Source organism: Trachurus trachurus, assembly GCF_905171665.1.
Source record: "Trachurus trachurus genome assembly, chromosome: 15".
In the NCBI taxonomy this organism is placed as follows: domain Eukaryota; kingdom Metazoa; phylum Chordata; class Actinopteri; order Carangiformes; family Carangidae; genus Trachurus; species Trachurus trachurus.
Window position 1 is genome coordinate 1,750,001 of NC_139906.1, and position 24,000 is coordinate 1,774,000.

A 24,000-nucleotide genomic window follows, 5' to 3' on the forward strand; every position below is an offset into this window, starting at 1 on the left:
GTGTTTCTGTGTGTTTCTGTGTGTGTGTGTGTGTGTGTGTGTGTGTGTGTAGAACCCCCAGTACTCCAACACCAGCACCTACGTGATCTACGCTCACCTGCTGAGACAGATCGCCGCTCTGTCCGAGGCCGACCACCACTTCCTGGTTCACTGGCTCAAGAAGTGAGTAAGAGTGTGTGTGTGTGTGTAAGTGTGTGTGAGTGTGTGTGTGTGTGTGTGTGTGTGTGAGTGTGTGTTTTGGTTGGTTGGTTGGATGTGATGATGTCGTCTAATAAACATCAGAAACATTCAGGATGATGTCATCAGATTCTGATGATGAGTATTGATACTAAAGAAAGAAAGAAAGAAAGAAAGAAAGAAAGAAAGAAAGAAAGAAAGAAAGGGAGGACAGAAAGGAGGAACGAAAGAAAGGAAGAAAGAATGAAAGAGAGACAGAAAGAAAGAAAGCTTGAAAGAAAGAAATAATGAATGAATGAAAGAAAGAAAGAAATAAGGAATGAAAGAGAGAAAGAAAGAAACAAAGCTAGAAAGAAAGAAAGAAAGAAAGAGAGAAAGAAAGAAACAAAGCTAGAAAGAAAGAAAGAAAGAAAGAAAGAAAGAGAAAAAGAAAGAAAGAAAGATGGAAAGGAAGGAAAGAAAGAAAGAAAGAAAGAAAGAAAGAAAGAAAGAAGAAGAAACAAACAAACAAATGAAGGAAACAAAAAACAAAGGAAAGAAAAAGAGAAGGAAGGAAAGAAAGACAAAGCTAGAACGAAAGAAAGAAAGAAAAGAAAGAAGGAATGAAAGAAAGAAAGAAGGAAAGAAGGAATGAAAGAGAGAAAGAACGAAACAAAGCTAGAAAGAAAGAAAGAAAGGAAGACAGGGGAAAAGAAAGAAACAAAGCTAGAAAGAGAGACAGACATAAAGAAAGGTAGAAATAAAAACAGAAAGAAAGAAAGAAAGAGCTCCATCCTCCTTCCTCCTCTGCCACCCTCTGTGTGTGTGTGAGTGTGTGTGTGTGTGTGTGTGTGGTTGTGTGTGTCTTGGTTGGTTGGATGTGATGATGTCGTCTAATAAACATGCAGAGAAGAAACATTGAGAACTGGACCGCTCCACCGCTCCACCGCTCCACCGCTCTGAGCCGGTCTTTAGAAAACTACAATCTCCCCTTCAAAATAAAAGTCTCAAATATGTGACCTTTCAAGTTAAAACACAGAATCAGAGTCGGTGTCACTAGAGGGATGTGTCTGTCTGCACTCAGATCATTTAACAAACCACCGAACACATTTTATTAATGAGACAGATTCTGTTTTATTTATATTTATTGATTCTATGTTTGAATCTGTATCTCATGTCTCATATCGTTCAGGATGATGTCATCAGATTCTGATGATGAGTACTGATACTAAAGAAAGAAAGGAAGAAATGAAAGAAGGAATGAAAGAGAAAGAAAGAAAGCTCGGAAGAAAGAAAGAAAGAAAGCTAGAAAGAAAGGAAGAAAGAAAAGAAAGAAGGAAATAAAGAAAGAAAGAAATTTAAATTCAATTCAATTAACTTTATAATTATAATTATTAAAGAAGGAAGGAAAGAAAGAAAGAAAGGAAAGAAGGAATGAAAGAGAGAAAGAAAGGAGGGTTATCAGCTGTTCCTTCTACCCAACTACAGACTTATCTATTTATTTAAAAGAAAGAAAGACAGAAACAAAGCTAGAAAGAAAGAAAGAAAGAAAGAAAGAAAGAAAGAAAGAAAGAAAGAAAGAAAGAAAGAAAGAAAGGAGGGAGGGCAGAAAGGGGGAAAGAAAGAAAGGGAGACAGAGAAAAATAAACAAAGATAGGAAGAAAGAAAGAAAGACAGAAAGGAGGAAAGAAAGGAAGACAGGGAGAAAGAAAGAAACAAAGCTTGAAAGACAGACAGACATAAAGAAAGGTAGAAATAAAAGCAGAAAGAAAGAAAGAAAGAAAGAAAGAAAGAAAGAAAGAAAGAAAGAAAGACAGAAAGAAAGGAAGAAAGGAAGGAGGAAAGACAGGGGAAAAGAAAGAAAGAAAGAAAGAGCTCCATCCTCCTCCTCAGCTCAGTGTTTGTGTCTGAATCAGAGGAGAAGAGTTGTTGTGTTTGTGTTGATGATGATTTACAGTCGAGCTGCTGCAGATACAAGTTGTTACTTCAGACTGTCTCACCCACTGTGTGTGTTTCCCTCTGTGTGTGTGTTTCCCTCTGTGTGCGTGTCTCTGTGTGTGTGTGTGTGTGTGTGTGTGTGTGTGTGTGTGTGTGTGTGTGTGTGTGTGTTTCTCTCTGTGTGTGTCTCTCTCTGTGTGTGTTTCCCTCTGTGTGTGTGTGTGTGTGTCTCTGTGTGTGTGTGTGTGTGTGCAGGCTGTCTCCACGGCGATTCCGTCAGCTGGTGGAGCGCCTCCTCCAGTTCATCTCCACCCGGCTGTTTCCTGCTGAACCAGATGAACTTCCTCCTCAGGCCAAGTGCTCCTGGTGGGTCCCCTCGGCAACCAAGGTGCTCAGCCTCTTCAGTGAGTCTCACACACACACACACACACACACACACACACACACACACACACACACACACACACACACACACACACACACACACACACACACACAGCCTACTCAGTATACCCACTGAAAATACATAAATTGACTTTTCTTTTTACCACTTTTCCTAGAATTATTTGACCCCTTTTTGTATTATTGTTTGCCCCTTTTTTTGAGAGAGAAATTTTGCCACATTTTTCTATAATTTTTTTGTGCAATCTTACCACATTTTCTAGAATTCTTCTGAGAAATTTTACTATTTTTTTCTCAATTAAAAAAAAACAACTTTACTATTTTTTTTTTTTTTTAGAAATTTTAGCCCTTTTTGTATTATTGTTTGCCCCTTTTTTTAGAGAGAGATAAATTTTGCCACATTTTTCTATAATTTTTTGAGAAATTTTACCACATTTTTTCTAAAAATTTTTTTTGAAATTTTACCACATATTTTCTAAATTTTTTTTTGAAATTTTACCACTTTTTTCTAAAAAATCTTAAACTTTTTTTTTTTTTTTTTTTTTTTTAAACTTACCACTTTTTTCTAGAAGTGTTTCAACTTTTTTGGAGAAATTGTACCACTTTTTTCCAGGAATTTCTCTATAATCTTACAAAAATGTACGCCTAATTCAAACGTACATTGATTGTTTGTGTATTTCTGGTGTTTGCTTCAAAATTTTGTCCAATGGGTTTTGTCCGTGGTTTAATTTGTGTCAATTGTAAAAACGTTTGAGTTGAGAACCACCAGTGATACAAGTATGAACAGTTTACCACCTAAAAAGCAGTTTACCCACTACACCACTGACATTAACACACACACAGACACACACAGACACACACTGACACACACAGACACACACACACACACACACACACACACACACACACACACATTAACACATTAACCAGTGGTGTAGTCTATGTGATACTCAGGTATATATGGAAGTTTTTTTTTTTTTTTACATGTCGAATTTTAAAAAACAGAATATTTTGAGACATTGATTTTCTTTACACTGAATTTATTTCAACATTTAAAAAAAATCAAGAGGCAAAAAAAAATTCAGTGATAGAAATTTGATGGTTTTTAAAATTCAAAGTCTGATTTTGATGCTAAAAAAATTCAGTCTTAGAAATTCATATTCAAACTCAGATGGCACAGAAAAACTTCCATAGGTATAGCCTACTCAGTATACCCACTGAAAATACATAAATTGACTTTTCTTTTTACCACTTTTCCTATAATTATTTTGAGAAATTTTACCTGTTTCTTCTCAATTTTTCTTTTTTACTTTTTTTTTTCAAAAATTTTTACCCCTTTTTGTATTATTGTTTGCCCCTTTTTTTGAGAGAGAAATTTAGCCACATTTTTCTATAATTTTTTTGTGCAATCTTACCACATTTTCTAGAATTCTTCTGAGAGATTTTACTATTTTTTTCTCAATTAAAAAAAAAAACTTTACTATTATTTTTTTTTTTTTTTAGAAATGTTACCCCTTTTTGTATTATTGTTTGCCCCTTTTTTTAGAGAGAGAAATTTTGCCACATTTTTCTATAATTATTTGAGAAATTCTACCACATTTTTCCTAAAAAAATTTTGAGAAATTTTACCACATTTTTTCAAAAAAAATTGAGAAATTTTACCACATTTTTGAGAAATTTTACCACATTTTTTCAAAAAAAATTGAGAAATTTTACCACATTTTTTCTACATGTTTTTGCGAAATCTTACCACTTTTTCTAGAATTCTTTCGAGAAATGTTTTTCTCATTAAAAAAAAACTAACTTTTTACTTTTTTTTAAAGAAATTTTACCACTTTTTTCTAAAAAATCTTAAACTTTTTCATTTATTTATTTTATTTTTTTTTAAATCTTACCACTTTTTTCTAGAAATGATTCAACTTTTTTGGAGAAATTGTACCACTTTTTTTCCAGAAATTTCTCTAAAATCTTTCAAAAATGTACGCCTAATTCAAACGTACATTGATTGTTTGTGTATTTCTGGTGTTTGCTTCAGTATTTCATCCAATGGGTTTTGTCCGTGGTCTAATTTGTGTCAATTTTGTGTCCTTGATGTAAAAAAGTTTGAGTTGAGAACCACCAGTGATAAAAGTATGAACAGTTTACCACCTAAAAAGCAGTTTACCCACTACACCACTGACATTAACACACACACAGACACACACAGACACACACACATTAACACACACACACACACACACAGACACACACAGACACACACAGACACACACTGACCCTCTCTCCTCCTCAGATGCAGCCAACAGCGTGTCGTCTTCTCCCATCATGCCGTTCACCGACTTCTACAACATCGCTCTGGAGCACATCGACTTCATGGAGGAGTACCGGACCTGGCAGAACTACGGCAACTCCAACAGGTCAGAGCAGTGGTGGGAGGGGCTTAAGTTAACGATGTGTTGTCATGGCGACCAGGTGATGAGTCTCTCTCTCTGACAGAGCGTCACAACAAACTGATTTAAATGTTCCGAACAGGAAGTTACATCAAGTCTCGAATTTTGTCAATTTTTTAATTTTTCACAAACATTTTTAAAACAATTTCATCATCTCTCTCACTTCCTCTCTTCGTCTTCCTCTTCTTCTTCCTCCTCCCCTTCCTCATCACTCCTCCTCTTTTTCCTCCTCCCCCTCTTTCTCTTCCTCCTCTTCCTCCTCCTCCCCCTCTTCTCCTGCTCCTCTTCCTCTTCTTTCTCTTCCCCCTCCTCTTCGTCCTCCTCCTCCTATTCCTCCTCTTCTTCCTCTTCCTCTTCCTCCTCCTCTTGCCCGTCTCCTCCTCTTTCTCCTCTACCTCTTCTTTTTCCTCCTCCTCTTTCTCTTCCTCCTCTTTTTCCCTTTCCCCTTCTTCTCCTCCTCTTCCTCCTCCTCCTCTTTCTCTTCCTCCTCTTCCTCCCCCTCTTCTCCTCCTCATATTCCTCTTCTTTCTTCTCCTCCTCCTCCTCCTCTCTTCCTCCTCATCCTCCTCCTCCTCTCCCCCTCTCTTCCTCCTCCTCCTCCTCCTCCTCCTCTTCCTCCTCTTTCTCTTTCTCTTCCTCCCCCTCCTCTTCCTCCTCCTCTTCCTCCTCCTCCTCTTCCTCCTCTTCCTCCTCTTCCTCCTCCCCCTCCTCTTCCCTCCTCCTCCTCCTTCTCCTCCTCCTCCAGTTGTGAACGTTCCCACGGCGTCAGCTCATCCAGAGCCGTGACGTCTGTTTCACGCCGCGTCGCAGCTCGTTAGCGTCGGGTTCAGAACCTGCTCCTTTCTTTTAAAGTGGATCATTTTTAAAACACACAAACACACAAACACACCGAGAGTGGGTCGGTCGGTCTCTGACGTCAGAGAAAATGTGTTTTTCTAGGCAGAAAAACAGAAGAAGTTTTTAACTTTCTTCTCTTTCGTCTCTCAGATTTTCCTTCTGTCAGTTTCCCTTCATCCTCTCGACGGTGGTGAAGAAAGCCATCATCCAGAAAGACTCGGAGCAGCAGATGATCAGCCAGGCCAGGGTGAGACACACACACACACACACACACACTTCAAGCTCCCAGTGTAACCACAACTGGACCGTACTTAACTCTTAAAGGGATAGTTCAACATTTGTGCAAATTGGCCCATTGCCATAATAATCCCTATAGTCATAGCAGTAGGTTCGTTACCTTTAATTGTCGGTGCAAGCTGTTTTTAGAACGGCGGAGCAGAGACGCGAGTTGTTTTAGAGGGAAATACAGAGACTGCTTGGTGAAAAACTGTCCCTGAAGGCAACGTGCATCAGCGGTTTTGCATGAATTTCCCTCTACAACAACTCTGTGTGGTAACGTTGTGTTATTATCTCATAGCGTGGTGAATGTGCAGGTCACAACTTGTCCACCAGAGCGTTGTGGAGTTGTTGGATTGTGTATTTGATGAGTTTGATGAGGGAAACCAAGAAATCCCATAATGAGCCTCCGTAGCGTAGCTCTGAGCAGCTCACGGCTCTTACTTTTACTTTTACTTACTTTTACTTTATTTATTTCTCACGACCACGCAAGTGGTATGGAGCACAAACAATAAAACAGTACAAATAATCAGACATAGCAAGAGGCAGCGGAGGCTGTACATGCTTTGTACATACATCTCTGACCAGGACAGAGCAAAATCACTTAAACATAGGAAGAACACATTTCAGAAAAGCACCTAGTTTATAAATAACTTTTCTTTTATCAGACTGTAATTACAAAATTTGTTTAAACATAGATGGTCCGCCGTTCTAAACATAGCTTGCACCAACAATTAAAGGTAACGAACCTACTGCTATGACTATAGGGATTATGGCAATGTTGAACTATCCCTTCAAACTGAGATATGCTTGTACAACTTTTCAGTTTCAGGATTCAAACTGTGTGTGTGTGTGTGTGTGTGTGTGTTACAGCAAAGCCTGGTCAGTAAAGTTTCTCGCAGGCAGAGAGTGGACATGAACCTTCTTTTCCTCAACATTAAAGTACGACGGGCGCAGCTCCTCAGCGACTCACTGGATGAGGTCAGTGAACGCAACACAACCTTCCACTCACTGTGTCGATGTTGCAACTTCCAGATGTTCCCTAAATATATCATTCATCTCAAAACTATCAGTAGATTATACAGTTTACAGACGTCCCCTGAATGCCTCACATATAAATGCTGCATTTTACTAATGTTCCCCAAATGCCTCACCAGCAGAATGTCTGTAGCAGGCTATTAGTGTGACGTAACAATTTACAGATGTTCCCTAAACATCTCCCCTATCAATAGATGCTACATCCCCTGAACTCTACACACACAGTAGCCTATAGTTTACAAATGTTCCCTAAATGCCTCATTCGCACAGTATTATTAGATGCTACAATTTACCAGTGTCCTTTGAACACTTCACGCGCAAAAGCAGACGTTGCAACTTGCAGATGTTCCCTAAATGCATCATTCAACTCAAAACTATCAGTAGAGACGGTACATTTTACTAATGTTCCCTAAAAGCTGAATGTGTTTTGCAGGTTATTAGTGTGACGTAACAATTAACAGATGTTCCCTAAACACCTCCCCTATTATCAATAGGTGCTATAATTTACTTACATTACAATATTTTCAGATGCTACAATTTACCAGTGTCCTTTGAACACAACAGGACACAGTTAACATTTACTAATGTGATTGATTATTTTTTGTTTTGTTTGAGTACATGTGGTAGCTACTTTATGCTTTATGATATGAAGGAATGACTGTGGGTAAATAGAACTAAAAGAACTGAAATGTCTTTAAAACCTGGACCTAGGCCTATCTCTTAAAAAGTACACGTCATATTGATTCATTTTCCCCCTGTGTATTCTATTTTCTCCATCTGTGCCCTTTCTTCTTTTTTTAATGTTCTTTTTTTCCTATTTTTTCCATATATATTGTAAAACTTCTTTAAAAAAAAGTAAAAAAAAAAAGCAGATGTTGCAACTTCCAGATGTTCCCTAAATGTATCATTCATCTCAAAACTATCAGTAGATTCTACTATTTACAGACGTCCCCTGAATGCCTCATATATAGATCTATATCTATATAGTATCTATAAATGCTCCCTCAACTTTATTCTGGTACATACATGCTGTTCCCTGAATGCCTCATCAGCAGAAGGTTGATATACTGTATGTTAGAGTTTAGAGATGTCCCTGAACGCCTCACGAACAGACCGTCCAGTGTAGAGCAGTAGATAAAGCAGGTAGATAAATAAATCTTGTTGTTTTTATATTTTCAGCTGACGAGGAAGCGGTGCGACCTGAAGAAGAAGCTGCGTGTGACGTTTGTGGGCGAGGCGGGGCTGGACATGGGCGGCCTGACCAAGGAGTGGTTCCTGCTGCTGGTGCGACAGATCTTCCACACGGACTACGGTGAGACTCACACCCTCACTTCCTGTCGACCCACAACACGTTTTTAACCGAATTTAAAAAAAAAACCCATGTCCTTGAAGTGGCCTCGAACCAGGCGTGAGTGGAAAAGCTGAGCTCATCCTGGACAACAACAGAAACAACAGGATCCTGATTGATGGGAGTCGGTGGAAAAGTGGAGTTTGGTTTTTATTGGAGCCGAGCGGAAAGAAAATCAGATTTTTATTGGATAAAAATGAAACTTTTTATTAGACGGAGTCTCGGTGGACGGAGACGAAGAGCAGCAGCAGCAGAAGTGTCAGATGTCTGAGAGAAGTGGTCAGTGTTGCTTTTGGAAACTGACTCCAGATCAGAGCAGATCTCACTCTGTGGCCTCCGTCTGCTGGTGCTGTTCATTGATCGACATTGATCATTTCTGAGCATCTCTTCTGTGTCTCGTTAATTTTCTCTTTCACATTTTGAGTGTTCTCCTTTAGAAAAGTGGCTTCAAACTAACTTTGCAGGCTGTAAAACAAAGATGTCTCACTACAAGCTGCTAAAACAGAGTGGACACGCACATCACACCAGTGAGGGCAGGTGCAGAGTGCAAACAATAAGCAAAATAGAAAAAACAAGAGCACTCGCAACTCTGCAGGACTCAGTGTCGGTTTATTGTAGTGACGTACGTTTCGAGCAATGTAGCTCTTCGTGACGAAGAGCTACATGTATGTATGTCCTGCAGAGTTGCGAGTGCTCTTGTTTTTTCTATTTCACTACAAGCTGCTCCAATGATATGAAACGTTACAGCTTCACTTCCTGTCTCCTAAAGTGGGCGTGGTCACCGTCCCTCCACCTCCTGTTGTGAACGTGTGTGTTGATTTATAAAAGTTGTCTTTAGAGGAAAGTGAAGTGTTCATATTTTCTTATGATAACATTAAATATTTACACAGTTAACAGTCATATTTAACATTATGAACATTGAGACAGAGGACAAAGTTCATTTTCTCCTGATTTGTCCATTTTAGTGTCTAAATGTCCAGAAGAGACGTGTCTTGTGATAAAATGAGTCCAATATTTCCTTCAGTGACTCTGGAGCGAAAGAATCGACCAGAATCTGAGCTCACGTTCACTTCTCTCATTGGAGTCAATAGACTCAAGACCTGCTGCTGCTGCTGGTCTCCTAAAGGGGGCGGAGTCACAGTCTGCTGGTCTCCTAAAGGGGGCGGAGTCACGGTCTGCTGGTCTCCTAAAGGGGGCGGAGTCACGGGCTGCTGGTCTCCTAAAGGGGGCGGAGTCACGTCTGCTGCTCTCCTAAAGGGGGCGGAGTCAAGGTCCGCTGGTCTCCTAAAGGGGGCGGAGTCACGGTCCATTGGCCTCCTAAAGGGGGCGGAGTCACGGTCCGTTGGTCTCCTAAAGGGGGCGGAGTCACAGTCTGCTGGTCTCCTAAAGGGGGCGGAGTCACAGTCTGCTGGTCTCCTAAAGGGGGCGGAGTCACAGTCTGCCGGTCTCCTAAAGGGGGCGGAGTCACTGTCTGCCGGTCTCCTAAAGGGGGCGGAGTCACAGTGTGCTGGTCTCCTAAAGGGGGCGGAGTCACAGTCTGCCGGTCTCCTAAAGGGGGCGGAGTCACGGTCTGCTGGTCTCCTAAAGGAGGCGGAGTCACGGTGTGCTGCTCTCCTAAAGGGGGCGGAGTCATGGAGAAACCCACGGGACACTGAGACAGGAAACTGACTCGTAGTGGAGCGTCTTGTTTCTAAACCGTCTTTGACTCTGATGCAACGTCGCCATCTTGGCGCGTCTGTCCGTAGCAATCGTACGTTTGCTCACCTGTCACTCAAAGAAGCCACGCCCCCTCAATCCTCCACCATGCCTTTAGTCCTTAAGGCGCCCACATGGGGACTATTATCTGTGGCGGATGAATCTCATAATTAAGAACTCTCCGGTGGAGTTCTGTTGAAGAGAGGTCGTAGGAAGTTTTTTGTTTTGTTTTTTTTACTTCTCATGGTTAATTATTCATTATTGATTATTAATTAGGTCGTGTAGATTCATTAGGATGAAACAATACGAAACGTTATGAAAATAACAAAAGCTGTGACAGGTTTTGGACAGGATTGGTTCTATGGCTCAGAGGGAACACACACAAACACACACACACACACTCCAATTGTTTCTTGACAATCACAGAAAAAACCTCTGGCTTTAAACTGGCCCAGCTGTGATGTCACTGGTGTGTCTGTGCAGATGTTTGCAGATGTTTTGCCGTCTGACTTTTTCATATTTTTGCTCGTTTAAAATCAAAAACATCAATGAGTCCAGACAAGTTTCAGCGTTTTTGTTTCCTTTATGAACTGAACCAGGAGAAACGTTCAGGATGATGATGAGTTCACTGCAGCTTCGATTCTCTGAAGTTTACGTTTAAAAAAAAAAAAAAAATCCATAAATGGAAACGAAGCTCAAGTCTGACTGTGCATCTGCATCTCTCTCTCTCTCTCTCTCTCTCTCTCTCTCTCTCTCTCTCTCTTTCTCTCTTTCCGTCATCTCTCCGTCTCTCCGTCTTTCCGCGGTCGTCTGTGTTTTCGCTGCCAGAGAGACGTCGGCCCAGAGCAACACACTCCACCAGAGCTGTGTTCCCCTCATTAGCAGCTGAGGGAAAACCCCGGCTACACACACACACACACACACACACACACACACACACACACACACACACACACACACACACACACACACACACACACACACACACACACACACACACACACACACACACACACACAGGCCCTTTTATGTGTGAACTAGCGGTGTCAGTTTCGCGGTGCACACACAGATGTGAGCGGTCCAGATGTGTGTGTGTGTGTCTGAACAGTCGGCTGCTGTTTTCAGCCTCGTTACCTGCAGCTGTTTAATCTCCCACACTGAGAGAGGACAGTGAACGCAACACAGAAGCCTCTTCTCTTCTCCTCCTCTGATTGGCTGGCTTGTTTTTTTGTTTTTTTTGAGGGAGCCAATAAGAACAGAGCAGATTTTCAGAATAAAACGCTCAGAGAAACCACATCGGGCCAGGTGGTGGAGGGGGCGGAGCTTAGTGACTGCTTTTTTGTGACATCATAAAGTTACAGAAGTCTGTATTCCTTCCTTCCTTCCTCCTCTCTTCCTTCTTTCCTTACTTCGTTCCCCCTTTCCTTCCTTCTTCTGACCTAATCCTCCTTTTCCATCGTTTTATTCCTTCCCTCCTTCCTTCCTTCATTCCTTTCTCTCCTCCGTATTCCCTTCCCCCTCTGTTCCTTCCTTCTCTTGTCCTATCCTTTTCTATTCTTCATTCCTTCCTTCCTCCTCTCCTCTCTTCCTTCTTCTGTCCTTTCTTCACCCTTTTCCATCCATCCTTAATTTCCTCCTTCTCTCACTTCCTTCCTTCCTTCCTTCCTTCCTTCCTTCCTTCCTTCCTTCCTTCCTTCCTTCCTTCCTTCCTTCCTTCCTTCCTTCCTTCCTTCCTTCCTTCCTTCCTTCCTTCCTTCCTTCCTTCCTCCCTTCCTCCTACCTTCCTTCTGTAATTTCCCCTCCCTACTCTCTTATTTTTTTCCTTACTCCCTTCCCCTCTTCCTTCCTTCTTCTGTCCTATCTTCCTTATTCCTTTTTCTATTCTTTTTTCCTTCCCGCCTCTCTTCCTTCCTTCCTCCTTTCCTCTCTTCCTTATTCTGTCCTTTCTTGCTTTCCTTCCTTCCTTTTTTCCTTCCCTTCTCTCTCCCTCTCTTCTTTTCTCTTTCTCTCCTCCTCCTCCCTGTCATCCCTCCATCATTCCCCCAGTGTGATGTGTTCATGTGTCTTCTTCCTGTTCCAGGGATGTTCACCTACATGAAGGACTCGCGCTGTCATTGGTTCAGCAGCTGGAAGTGTGACAACTACTCTGAGTTCCAGTTGGTCGGGACTGTATCCTTCACCGCTATCGCTTCATCATGTCTCATGTGTGAACTCAAATGCATCGTTCACACCATTAAAGGGATAGTTCAACATTTTGTCAAATTGGCCCATTGCCATAATCCCTATAGTCATAGCAGTAGGTTCGTTACCTTTAATTGTCGGTGCAAGCTATTTTTAGAACGGCGGAGCAGAGCCGTGAGCTGCTCAGAGCTACGCTACGGAGGCTCATTATGGGATTTCTTGGTTTCCCTCATCAAACTCATCAAATACACAATCCAACAACTCCACAACGCTCTGGTGGACAAGTTGTGAGCTGCACATTCACCACGCTATGAGATAATAACACAACGTTACCAGACAGAGTTGTTTTAGAGGGAAATACAGAGACTGTTGATGAAAAACTGTCCCTGAAGGCAACGCACATGAGAGGTTTTGCATGAATTTCCCTCTAAAAGAACTCTGTGTGGTAACGTTGTGTTATTATCTCATAGCGTACACACACACATATATAATTTTTGGTTTATCTTTGTAAAAAATCTTTTCTGAATATGAACAAAAAACTTCTCGTCTCATCTGGTGTAAAATCTGACCTCATGTTTCATTTGACTGCTGAGCCACCGTGTGTGTGTGTCTGTGTGTGTGTGTGTGTGTGTGCAGCCAGTCTTTTTTTCTTTTATGGCAGAATGAGTGTAATGTAGATGAATGACTTCATTGTGTAATTTCTGTGTGTGTGTGTGTGTGTGTGTGGCCAGGCGATGGTGAGTTCATGTACTGAATGTCCCGTCCACCTGCAATTTTTTTTTCCATCTATGTCCAAGGGGCGGTGGCGCAACACACACAGACACACACACACAGACACACACACACAGACACACACACACACACACACACACAGTTCTCAGCTGCCACATGTGGTGACCATATGTGGTGTAATTGTACGTGTAGGTTAAATGTAGGTTTGTGCGTAGGTGACACACACACACAAATAAATAAATCCCCTACTACACACACACACACACACACACACACACACACACACATACACACATACAAACACTCCAAAGCGTCGACAAGAAAATAAACACAAACTCTACAATTACCGCGACCATTAAGATCGTTAAGTCTCTCACACAGAAATCAAAGAGAAAACATTCAGAGACCGATCGCACTCTGTTCCACTTCATCCCTCTCTCTTCTCCTCTTCTCTTTCATTTTCCACTCACTTTCTACCATAAAGAGCTCCTTCAGAATAAAGGTAGATGTTTGTGTTAAAGAAGGAAGGAAGGAGGGAAGGACAAAGGATGGAAAAAGGAAGGAAAAGGACAGAAGAAGGAAGATGAGAAAGTAGAGAGGAAGGAAGTAATGGAGGAATGGAAAGGGGGAGGGAGGAATAAAGAAGGAAGGAGCAGAGAGAGGAGGGAGAAAGGAAGGAGGAAAGATGGAAGGATGGAAAGATGGAAGGAACAGAGGGAAGGAGGAAACCAGGAGAAAGGAGGAATATGGGCTTCTGTAACTTTGTGATGTCACAACTAAGCCCCGCCCCCTCGCCACCATCCAACAACAACTTTGCAGGATTTAGTTTCTCTGAGTGTTTTATTCTGAAATCTGCTCTGTTTTTATTTTAAATCACTTAGAAAACAGTCAGCCAATCAGAAGAGAGGACAGAGCCTCCTCCTCTCCTCTGATTGGCCGACACCGACCTGTTGTTATTAGTCTATTATCTACACTCCGTCTCTTCCTGTTGTCTGTTCCTTTGTTTTTAATGTTTCACTCCGTCTCTATCACACTTTCTCTCCTCCTCCTCCTCCTCCTCCTCCTCCTCTTCTTTATCTTCATAGTGATGACCCAGCGCTGCCATGACAACCAAACAGGAACAAGGGAGGCTGATAAATGAGCTCTTAGCAAAAGAACACATGTGGAACACCCAGGGAACGCTCACTCTTCCCACCTTTCCCTCGTTTCTTGTTCTCTTCTGCATCAAACTTTTCCCCCGTTGCTCGCTCACCGTTTCTGTCCTCTAACACACACACACACACACACACACACACACACACACACACACACACACACACACACACACACACGCTCTAACACACACTAAATAACCTGGCAGGGAACAGGCAGCTATTAGGTTATATAACCTTTTGACAGTTCCCAGCTGGCCAGTAACTAAGGCTAAATTGCTGGATTGTTCTTTAGTCACTCACACACACGCATGCACACACACATGCACACACACACACACACACATAAAGTATATAAACACACACACACACATGCACTTCGTCCTAGCAGAAGAACATTTCACAAACGCAGGACTTATTAATCTAGATATCGAGTCCACTCAGAGGAAACGGGTCAAACTGCAGCAAAAAAACTCACATTCACAGTCGTTAATGATCCGAATCTTTAAATTTAATGAGCCCCTCCCCCCCCTGAAACCCCAGACCCCCCCCTACACACACACACACACACACACACACACAAACACACACACACACACACACCCATATAACAAGTTTGGAACAAATCGGTTCAATTTGTGCTGACAAACAAACAAACACAAACCAATAACAGACAAAGAGGAACCACAGACAGTCAGTTTAAAGCTGTGAGTAAAAAGTCTGATCTTAAAGGGATAGTTCAACATTTTGGCAAATTGGCCCATTGCCATAGGCTATTAATCCCTATAGTCATAGCAGTAGGTTCGTTACCTACCTTTAATTGTCGGTGCAAGCTGTTTTTTAGAACGGTGGAGCAGAGCCGTGAGCTGCTCAGAGCTACGCTACGGAGGCTCATTATGGGATTTCTTTGTTGGTTTCCCTCATCATCAAACTCATCAAATACACAATCCAACAACTCCACAACGCTCTGGTGGACAAGTTGTGACCTGCACATTCACCACGCTATGAGATAATAACACAACGTTACCACACAGAGTTGTTTTAGAGGGAAATACAGAGACTGATGATGAAAAACTGTCCCTGAAGGCAACGCACATGAGAGGTTTTGCATGAATTTCCCTCTAAAACAACTCTGTGTGGTAACGTTGTGTTATTATCTCATAGCGTGGTGAATGTGGTTTCCCTCATCAAACTCATCAAATACACAATCCAACAACTCCACAACGCTCTGGTGGACAAGTTGTAACCTGCACATTCACCACGCTATGAGATGGGCCAAATTGCTTGAAAATGTTGAATTATCCCTTTAATAACTTTATTGTTGTGTAGTTTTATTCAGTGTAGATGTGAATGTGAATGAACCTTGACCTGCTCCACCAGCTGATGGGTTTAGCTGTTTACAACAGCATCGCTCTGGACATCCACTTCCCCCTCTACTGCTACAGGTAGGACACGACACGCTGTGTGTGTGTGTGTGTGTGTGTGTGTGTGTGTGTGTGTGTGTGTGTGTGAGAGAGAGCGAGAAAGAGAGAGAGTGCAAAGTGGGCTTGTGTGACTGCTTTGTTGTGACATCACAATGTGACAGGAGTCTGCCTTCCATCCCTCCTTCCTTCCCCCCTTCTTCCTTCCTTCCTTCCTTCCTTCCTTCCTTCCTTCCTTCCTTCCTTCCTTCCTTCCTTCCTTCCTTCCTTCCTTCCTTCCTTACCTTCATTCCCTTCTTTCATCCTTCCTTTCATCCCCCCTTCCTTCCCCCCTCCTTTCTTTCCTCCTTCCTTCCTTCTTTCCTACTTTCCTTCCTTCCCTCCTTCCTTCCTTTCTCCCTACTTCCCTACTTAATTCTCTTCTTCCACCCTCTGCTACTCCCCCTTATTTCCTTCCCTCCTCTTTTTCTTCCTTCCTACCTTCCTACTGTACCTTCATTACTTCCTTCTCCACATCCTTTCCCATTGTATTTTTCTTCCCTCATCTCTCCCTCTCTTCCTCCGTTCCTCTCTTTCTTCTTCCGTCCTTTCATTCCCTCCTTCTCTCACTTCCTTCCTTCCTTCCTTCTTTCCTCTCTCCCTTTCTCCTTTTCTCTTTCTCTCCTCCTCTTCTCTGTCATCCCTCGTGTATAATTTATTCTGATCATCTCTGAATGTTTTTATCCTCCCTCCCTCCCTCCCTCTCTCTCTCACAGGAAACTCCTCACTCCGCCCACTGCGCCATGTGACCAAAACGCCCTGATCGGCATGGCGACGGCCACCCTGGACGACCTGCAGCAGATCATGCCGGTCGGTGTTCGAATCCCACACCAGCTTTGTGTTTGATGACTCACCTAATTAACAAACACAGGACACAGAAATACATCAACAAACTGATAAATGTAAAGGTCGATAAATTAAAGATGTGCATATAGATATACATCTGGTAAACCTAAATAAAGACATTTATAAATACAGTTGTGCTCAGAAGTTTACATACCCTGGCAGAATTTGTGAAATTCTGGCTACATTTCAAAAAATATAAGTATAATATATAGTTTAATATATAGTTTACATACCCTCAAAGTTTGACCCTGATAAAATACACACAGACTGACACAGACTGGTTTAAATGGTAGCCATTTAAACCAGGGGAACTGTCCACACCTGTAACTTGATGCTTGTAATTAGTGTCTGTGTATAAAAAGTCAATGAGATTCTGGGCTCTTGACAAACACCTGCACATTTCATCCATTGCTGCACTGACTTTGCAGAATTCTGAGCCGTGGGGAAAACAACGGAACTGTCTAAAGTCCTGAGAGAGAAGGTTGTTCAACTTAATAAAACATAAAAAGGAGATAAGAAGATATTTAAAGACTTGAGAAAGCCAATCAGCAGAGTTCAAACTCTCAGAAAAATGGAAATTGAAGGATTCTGTTGATACCAAGCCACAGTCTGGTACCTTCACACACGTTTTCCTTAATGAATGGTACACAGTTACAAAATCTTCCAGGGTATTTAAACTTTTGAGCACAACTGTAAATGCATAAAATCATAAACAGCTACAGTAATAAATCTTTAAATAAATCCATTCAACCCTTATTCTAACTCAGGAATACATTAAGATAGAGACCTCATTTACTAACCAGTAAGACTAATAATAATACTAATATATTTTTTTTTAGGTATTTAAGTCATAAAACAGGATTAAAGATGGAAAATAGACGTTTTATTTCATGAGGCCTTCAGGCGTCTTTACCTGAGTAACTGTAGTTACTGTGATCGGCCACTAGAGGGAGTCAGAGCTTCACCTTTAATCTCTCAACCTCCTCTAATCCCTCTAATCTTCATCATCATCTCGGATTTACATGCATGTATCAGCTTGATGATGATGATAAAGATGTTTTCTTTTCCTCAGAGTTTTTACATTTAAATTCCCATCGAACATCAGGTTGAGTGTTTCCAGATGTGAAGCTCGTTCACACACACACAGGCATTTTATTTCCCACCATTGTGTGTTTTCACATTATTAGTTTGTGTAACGACAGTGTGTGCCAAGAGACATGTCGCCTCACTGTGCGCACGCACACACACACACACACACACACACACACACACACACACACACACACACACACACACACACACACACACACACACACACACACACACACACACACACACACACACACACACACACACACACACACACACACACAGAGGAGGTGCTATAACCGGCCTCCTGGTTACATAACAGCAGACACCAGATATGAGGCCTCGAGCTGGAATATGAAGCTGCTGCAGACTGAGCTGCAGGAACTCTGACTGAATGAATGAATGAATGAATGAATGAATGAATGAATATTGATCTTTTCACATGTTTTTTACTCTCTTTTTGTTTTTACTCCCCTTTTTTGGATCCTCAGTAAATCAGTCAGAGAAATAAATCACAGATTATTAGGTCAATGAACTTTATTCTTTATCAGTCAATAAAACTTTATTTATACAGCAACATTCATACAAGTCAAAGTCCAACTGCTGTAGGTAAAATAACAAACCAAAAAAGGGGCTTAGAGACTAATGCAGTCCAATAACATGAAAAAATGAAATAATAAAGAGATTTTTTTTTTAAAAATTGAAATAAAAAAGTAAGTAGACATAAACAAATTAAATATCTGGTATGGTTTCTCTGAATGCATTCAAGTCCATGATACATTCCATTACATCCAGGCTTCAGGAGTGCAAATGTATTATTTTGTTTGAGTAACCTTGTGAATTCTTTTAACTAATCTTGAAAATTCAATTGCTATTTGTATTGTATTTGTTTTTTTTTGTCTATGATTAATGTGACTTATGTGTTGAAACTTTATGTGCTGCCATTCTTGGCCTGGTCTCTCTTGCAAAAGAGATCTTGGATCTCAATGGGACAAACCTGGTTAAATAAAGGTTATAATAATAATAATAAAGAGCTGATAACAAAATAACTAAAATGAAGGTATAAATAGAAAAAACCCCAAGAGAATGATAAAACTCCTCTTGTAAAAATCTTCTTGTGTGTGTGCAGGAGCTGGCTCATGGTTTGTTGGATCTGCTGAGCTACGAGGGGAACGTGGAGGAGGATTTCTACCTCACCTTCCAGGTAAGAAGCCGTGGTGAAGGAGGAGGAGGAGGATGATGATGATGATGATGATGATGATGATGATGATGATGATGATGATGATGATGATGATGATGATGATGATGATGATCTGTCCCAGCGGTCAGTGAACGCACCAGAGTGACAGCGTCTCTTCAGAGCAGCAGCAGCAGCGGCAGCCATGTTGTTTCACACGAAGGGTTAAAGAGTTCCTGTCTGAGGCAGAGAAACAGGAAGTGATTCTACTTCCTGTTTCAAATCCATGAAGGAAAACAGAAACAGATTCAAACACAGTCGACTTTTATTTTGAAAGGATTTATTTTTCATATTATCAAGATATTCTGTTTCGGATCTGATGTGATCCACTGACCTAGATAAAGGTACTTTATTTGTCATATACAGCTAGTACAGTGATGGATGGATGCTCTAGTCCTACGGGTTGCGATATTTTTTTTCGTAGGAGAGGTCCGGGAAAGTCCTGCCTTTCCCGCCTCTGATTGGCTAGATGGGCTCCATTTTCGACTCTGATTGGCTAGAAGGACTCTCGCCTGATTGGTTATTTGTTTTGGCTGTGAAACGCAGGCTGTCGGTAAAGTGTGATAAGTGCCTAGATCTACCTGGACTCTCTCTACTTATCTAGCCTGTCTAGCCTCTACCTGGTCTTTTTACTAAACTTAACCAACTCCTTTCTTCGTTGCCTAAACCCAACCAATGGCACAATTACACTTCTCACTCAAACTCAAAATGTAAACTTGGAATATAAATTTAAAACCTAAATTTTTCGGAATGTGAAACCAGCGGGGATCGAACTCGGATTCACCACACTGCAGGCGAAAATGCAAACCACTACGCCATGGCATCTGAACACACCTAGAGTTTCAGTTGTGTGTATTTTAGTTTACTACAGTACTGTTGTGAGATGACGGCAATCGGAGGAGAATTCATCCAGCCAATCAGAGGCGGGGAAGGCGGGACTTTCCCAGACCTATCCTACGAAAAAAAATATTGCCTACGGGTTCTGGTACCGGTTCTGGTATAGACCCTTTCAGAGAGTATAAACAAAGACAGGTGTGGCTCATTAGAAAACGCTCTGGTACACTAAATGGAATGGAGCCTTAATTAGTATCCTTGGTAACACCTGTATTTGTTTATACTCTCTGAAACGGTCTATTGATAGCTTTCATGTGACGTCACGGCCCGTATGGAACGCCCCCCTGGCGGTCAAAACAATCCACTTCCCCGCTGTCCGCGGCTTAGGACAAGGCAGAAAAACACACACTGCTCCCTGCTGCTTTAAAAATACCGGTGTTATGGCCCAACTGGTGTCTGATTTAACTGGTTACCGTACCGAACAACAGCTGTGCTGCACTTCCGTCCGCAGATTTGTCACAAATTCACAAATAAAGCCGCAGTTCACATGTTACTGCAGCCAATATAGTAGGGAGGTTAAGCCCAAAAAATAGGCCTTTGACTTCAAGTCATGATGCAAAGGTCCCCTTTGGCATGGAAGTACCTTAGGGTCATACAAATAAATCTATCCAAAGACACAAGTGAGATCACACTTTGTATCCAAAATAAACACGTTTTTAAAATGCCTTTTTTTAATTGAGAAAATGCATGTTAAAAGCACATTCCATTTAGAATGTCCATATTGACCCCTTGCAGCTACGTCACAATTAGAACGTGACGCGAGAGGCGACACCATGACGGACGGCAGAAAGTGCTCAGTGATAATGTACTGTGTATGGGTGCCGTCCAACAATGTGGCTCGATCACTTCACACTACAACCTCACAGCATTATCACTTATTTTAAATAGAATATCTACTCATCCGTTGCAATATATGTTTGTTTTTTTGTTATTCGCCGTAGAATATCTCAGTTTTCTGTGCTTTTTCCACTGCTAAGGAGCTAACGTCAGTCAGTGCCACACTCCCCATACAGCAGCTGCTGCTGTCTTTGCTGCTGCTAACTACAGTTAACAGACCTGGAAAGTAAAACCTGGTCCGACCCGTGGGTGTTGAAGACCTGACCCGACGTCTGTATAATTAGTGATCATTCTCTGATTAAACCCGGCTGACAAATAAAATAAAACAGGAAGCCGTCTTCGTTGTAATCGCCGCGATCCGCCGGCGGCAACTACATTGTGACGGTGCTATGTTTAATACGAGCGTTAGCTGTTGTTAGCCACAGCATGTAGCTCAGCTAGTTAGCTTCAACTGTGTTTACATCGACTATACACTGTAGATAAACTAACTTATAATGGCATCGATAACGTGTCTGTATATCTTTGCACTGGTCCTGTTGTTCATGTAACCCCGCTGCCAGTGGCCAGCCCCCGGTTCTTAGCTCTAGCCCAGCAAGGAGTTGGTGCTTCAGACCAGTTTTAAGGACCAATAACCAGTTTTTAAGCGGTGGAAAAGCAAAGAACCGGTGCTAGTCAGGCTCTGGCTCCGAACCAGCACTCGAACCAGCTCAGTGGAAAAGGAGGGGGAACCCTACAACCCCGGTATGTCACAAAACTATAACGCGCCCATTCAATTACATTGACGTTCACTGTTCTTTTGCCGTCCATCATGGCGTCCGGAGCTACCGCGAGTGGAACGTGACGTCACGTGCAAGGGGTAAATAAACTCAGGCAGATCCCCTGATGCCTTCAGCTCCTGGATGTGATCTACAGCTTCTGAGACAACATGGAGCTGCTTGTGTGACAGGATATTGGGTTTTAATAATGTAAAAACATTAATAAAACTATACTGATACTGATTTGTTGAACATCAGACGGAGTGCAACAAATATAGCCTACAAGTAGTTAAATAATAAGATGTAATTCATATCACAGTGGTGGCAGGAAAGACCAATTAGCCAAATATTGTGTTGGTCAAAATATAGGCCTCCCTATAACTAGTTACTGCTTGTGTATGTTGATTTTAAAAAGTTGAATTTACATGTATGACCCATTCTGGGTCATATTATACGTCAACTTAAGGTCAAAGGAAAAAATGTTTTTACTGTTCTCAAATGTAAAAATGGGTCACATTGGACCCTGTACATTATTTAAGGCTTATATAACCTGATACTGAAAACATTTTACATTGTGCTCCTAAAGTAAACTAACAAATTTTAGTGTAGGGCGCCCTTAATAAGCAATGTTCAGCTTTTATATGCATATAGGGAAGTTTAGGTTCGCAGCTCTCACATAAAGCATATGATTAGGACTGACTTATTTCACCTGCACAGTATAGCTGGCTAAGATCCTCTCTTAGAGTAATGCTGATAAACTGGTAAGCTTCATTATTTTGGTAGATTTTTACTTTTGTGAATGCTTGTTAATGCTCATCTTATCAATCTCATGATGTTACAGTATCTTTATTTCTTATTTCAAATTAGCCATAATGGAATGTCTTGACTGGACTTTATGCTTCCTATGTCAGTCCGCCCTACAGATTGAAAGGCATTAGATCCCTGTTCATCATTCAAATTGAGAAACAATCCTGAAATATTGCAATCATGTCACAAATAAGCTGTAGATCACATCCAGGAGCTGAACACATTGTAGTTTATATGGACATTCTAAATGGAATGTGCTTTTAACATGCGTTTTCTCAATTAAAAAAAGGCATTTTAAAAACGTGTTTATTTCGGATACAAAATGTGATCTCACTTGTGTCTTTGGATAGATTTATTTGTATGACCCTAAGGTACTTCCATGCCAAAGGGAACCTTTGCATCATGACTTGAAGTCAAAAGTTGCTTAACCTCCCTACTAATATGCTTCTGTGAGTGAACCTGTTCCGCCAATCTACAGTCAGTCAGCGCCACACTTCTCTCACTCTGCACAATACTGCACTATGACAAAGCCTGTCATGTTAAAGTTACGAACTAATGGAAAACACTCTGAAAATACGATAAACAATACCGGTCATCGTCCTCGCCGCGCCGCGGTCGGTCCCGACCCTCGTTACCGTGTCGCTGATGCCGCGGGCGGTGCTGTTGCCGGTGTCCGGTGGCGGGCGGTCCCGCCGGGTTACCATCGCCGCCGCCGCCGCCGGTCCCGCTGCTGTCGGACCGCCGTCATCGTTGCCGTCGGTAGCGGTGCGTAGCAAAGCTCCGGGGGGAGGGGGGGGGCAGCTGGTCACCGTGCAGCCCAGCTGTCACGGAATGAAGCAGACACGACGAGTTCCTTGTAACTCGGTTTATTCACGAGCACAACACGAGCATAACAACACTTGGCTAACCAGTAGCTCCAGCTTAACTCACGGCTATCAGTCACGTTCACACGTCATCACGTAACGTTATTACGTCCCGTACCTACTGGCTACGGTAGCCTAGTATGACCAAAGTTATCTCACAACATCTCCCCTTTATAAGGAACAAATGAAAATTACTTCTTGCCCCTGGATTGTAAATAAACAGTAACATACATAACCAGTATCAGTTTCAGTTTGACAGCATAAAACAACTTTTTTTTTTCATAACGATACTCTCCCATTACCTCCCCACAACTGAACACTGGACATCATCGGGGTAGACTACCCTCAGTCCTGGGAAGGGATTATTCTGCCCTTATGAGAGAGATGAACCCCCCTCAATTTAGTCCTCTTCTCGTCTGTGATTCCTGTAAGAACAAACACTAACACAGGTCTAATAAAGAGAACTTCAAAATCAATGTCTCTATCAGTCTCTAAATCTGAGAGGCAGTTTAACCTCACGGCCTCTAGAGGTCAGTCTCTGGGGAGTGGTGGACTGGAGAGGAGACCGCGGGGCGGGGCCTGACGATGGCTGGCCCTGTGATGGCTCCTGTGGAGTCGCCACCGATGTATCTGGGGAACTGCTGTCCTGCTGTGGTGGGACAGGAGCAGCACAGTGCTGTTGCTCTGCTGGATTGGCCGTCTCAGGGACAGCCTGAAGATGTCGCCTGTTGCGACGAGTCACCGTGCCGTTGTCCATTTCCACCACATAGGATCTTGGCTCCTTAGACTTGCTGATGACTTTGGCAGGTGTCTTCCAACCTTTGTCCCCGTCAAGCTTCACCCTGACATTTTGACCTGGGCGCAGCTCAGGGAGAGGACGAGCTGAATATCTGCGGTTGTAGAAGAACCTGTAAGCGTCCTTAGCTGCGGCGTCTTTCTGGTAGACGAGATCCCAGTTGGCTGGCTGTGGCAGCAACGACTTCTCCAGTGCTGGGACAGTGGTGCGGATTT

At 42.1% G+C, this 24,000-nt stretch overlaps 1 protein-coding gene across 1 annotated transcript in view; it reads left to right on the top strand.

Annotated features, from left to right (window-relative positions):
* Positions 1–24,000, top strand: part of hectd2 (HECT domain containing 2) — a gene marked incomplete at both ends in the record, with an annotated part of 53,172 nt that overhangs the window by 16,505 nt on the left and 12,667 nt on the right. Inside the window, 10 exons of the mRNA XM_083987753.1 lie at positions 53–162; positions 2,350–2,498; positions 4,787–4,910; positions 5,931–6,027; positions 6,930–7,037; positions 8,274–8,406; positions 12,218–12,306; positions 15,582–15,646; positions 16,378–16,471; positions 18,726–18,800. Of these exons, the coding sequence (XP_083843879.1) occupies positions 53–162; positions 2,350–2,498; positions 4,787–4,910; positions 5,931–6,027; positions 6,930–7,037; positions 8,274–8,406; positions 12,218–12,306; positions 15,582–15,646; positions 16,378–16,471; positions 18,726–18,800 (1,044 nt within the window). The remainder of the gene's footprint in view (positions 1–52; positions 163–2,349; positions 2,499–4,786; positions 4,911–5,930; positions 6,028–6,929; positions 7,038–8,273; positions 8,407–12,217; positions 12,307–15,581; positions 15,647–16,377; positions 16,472–18,725; positions 18,801–24,000) is intronic.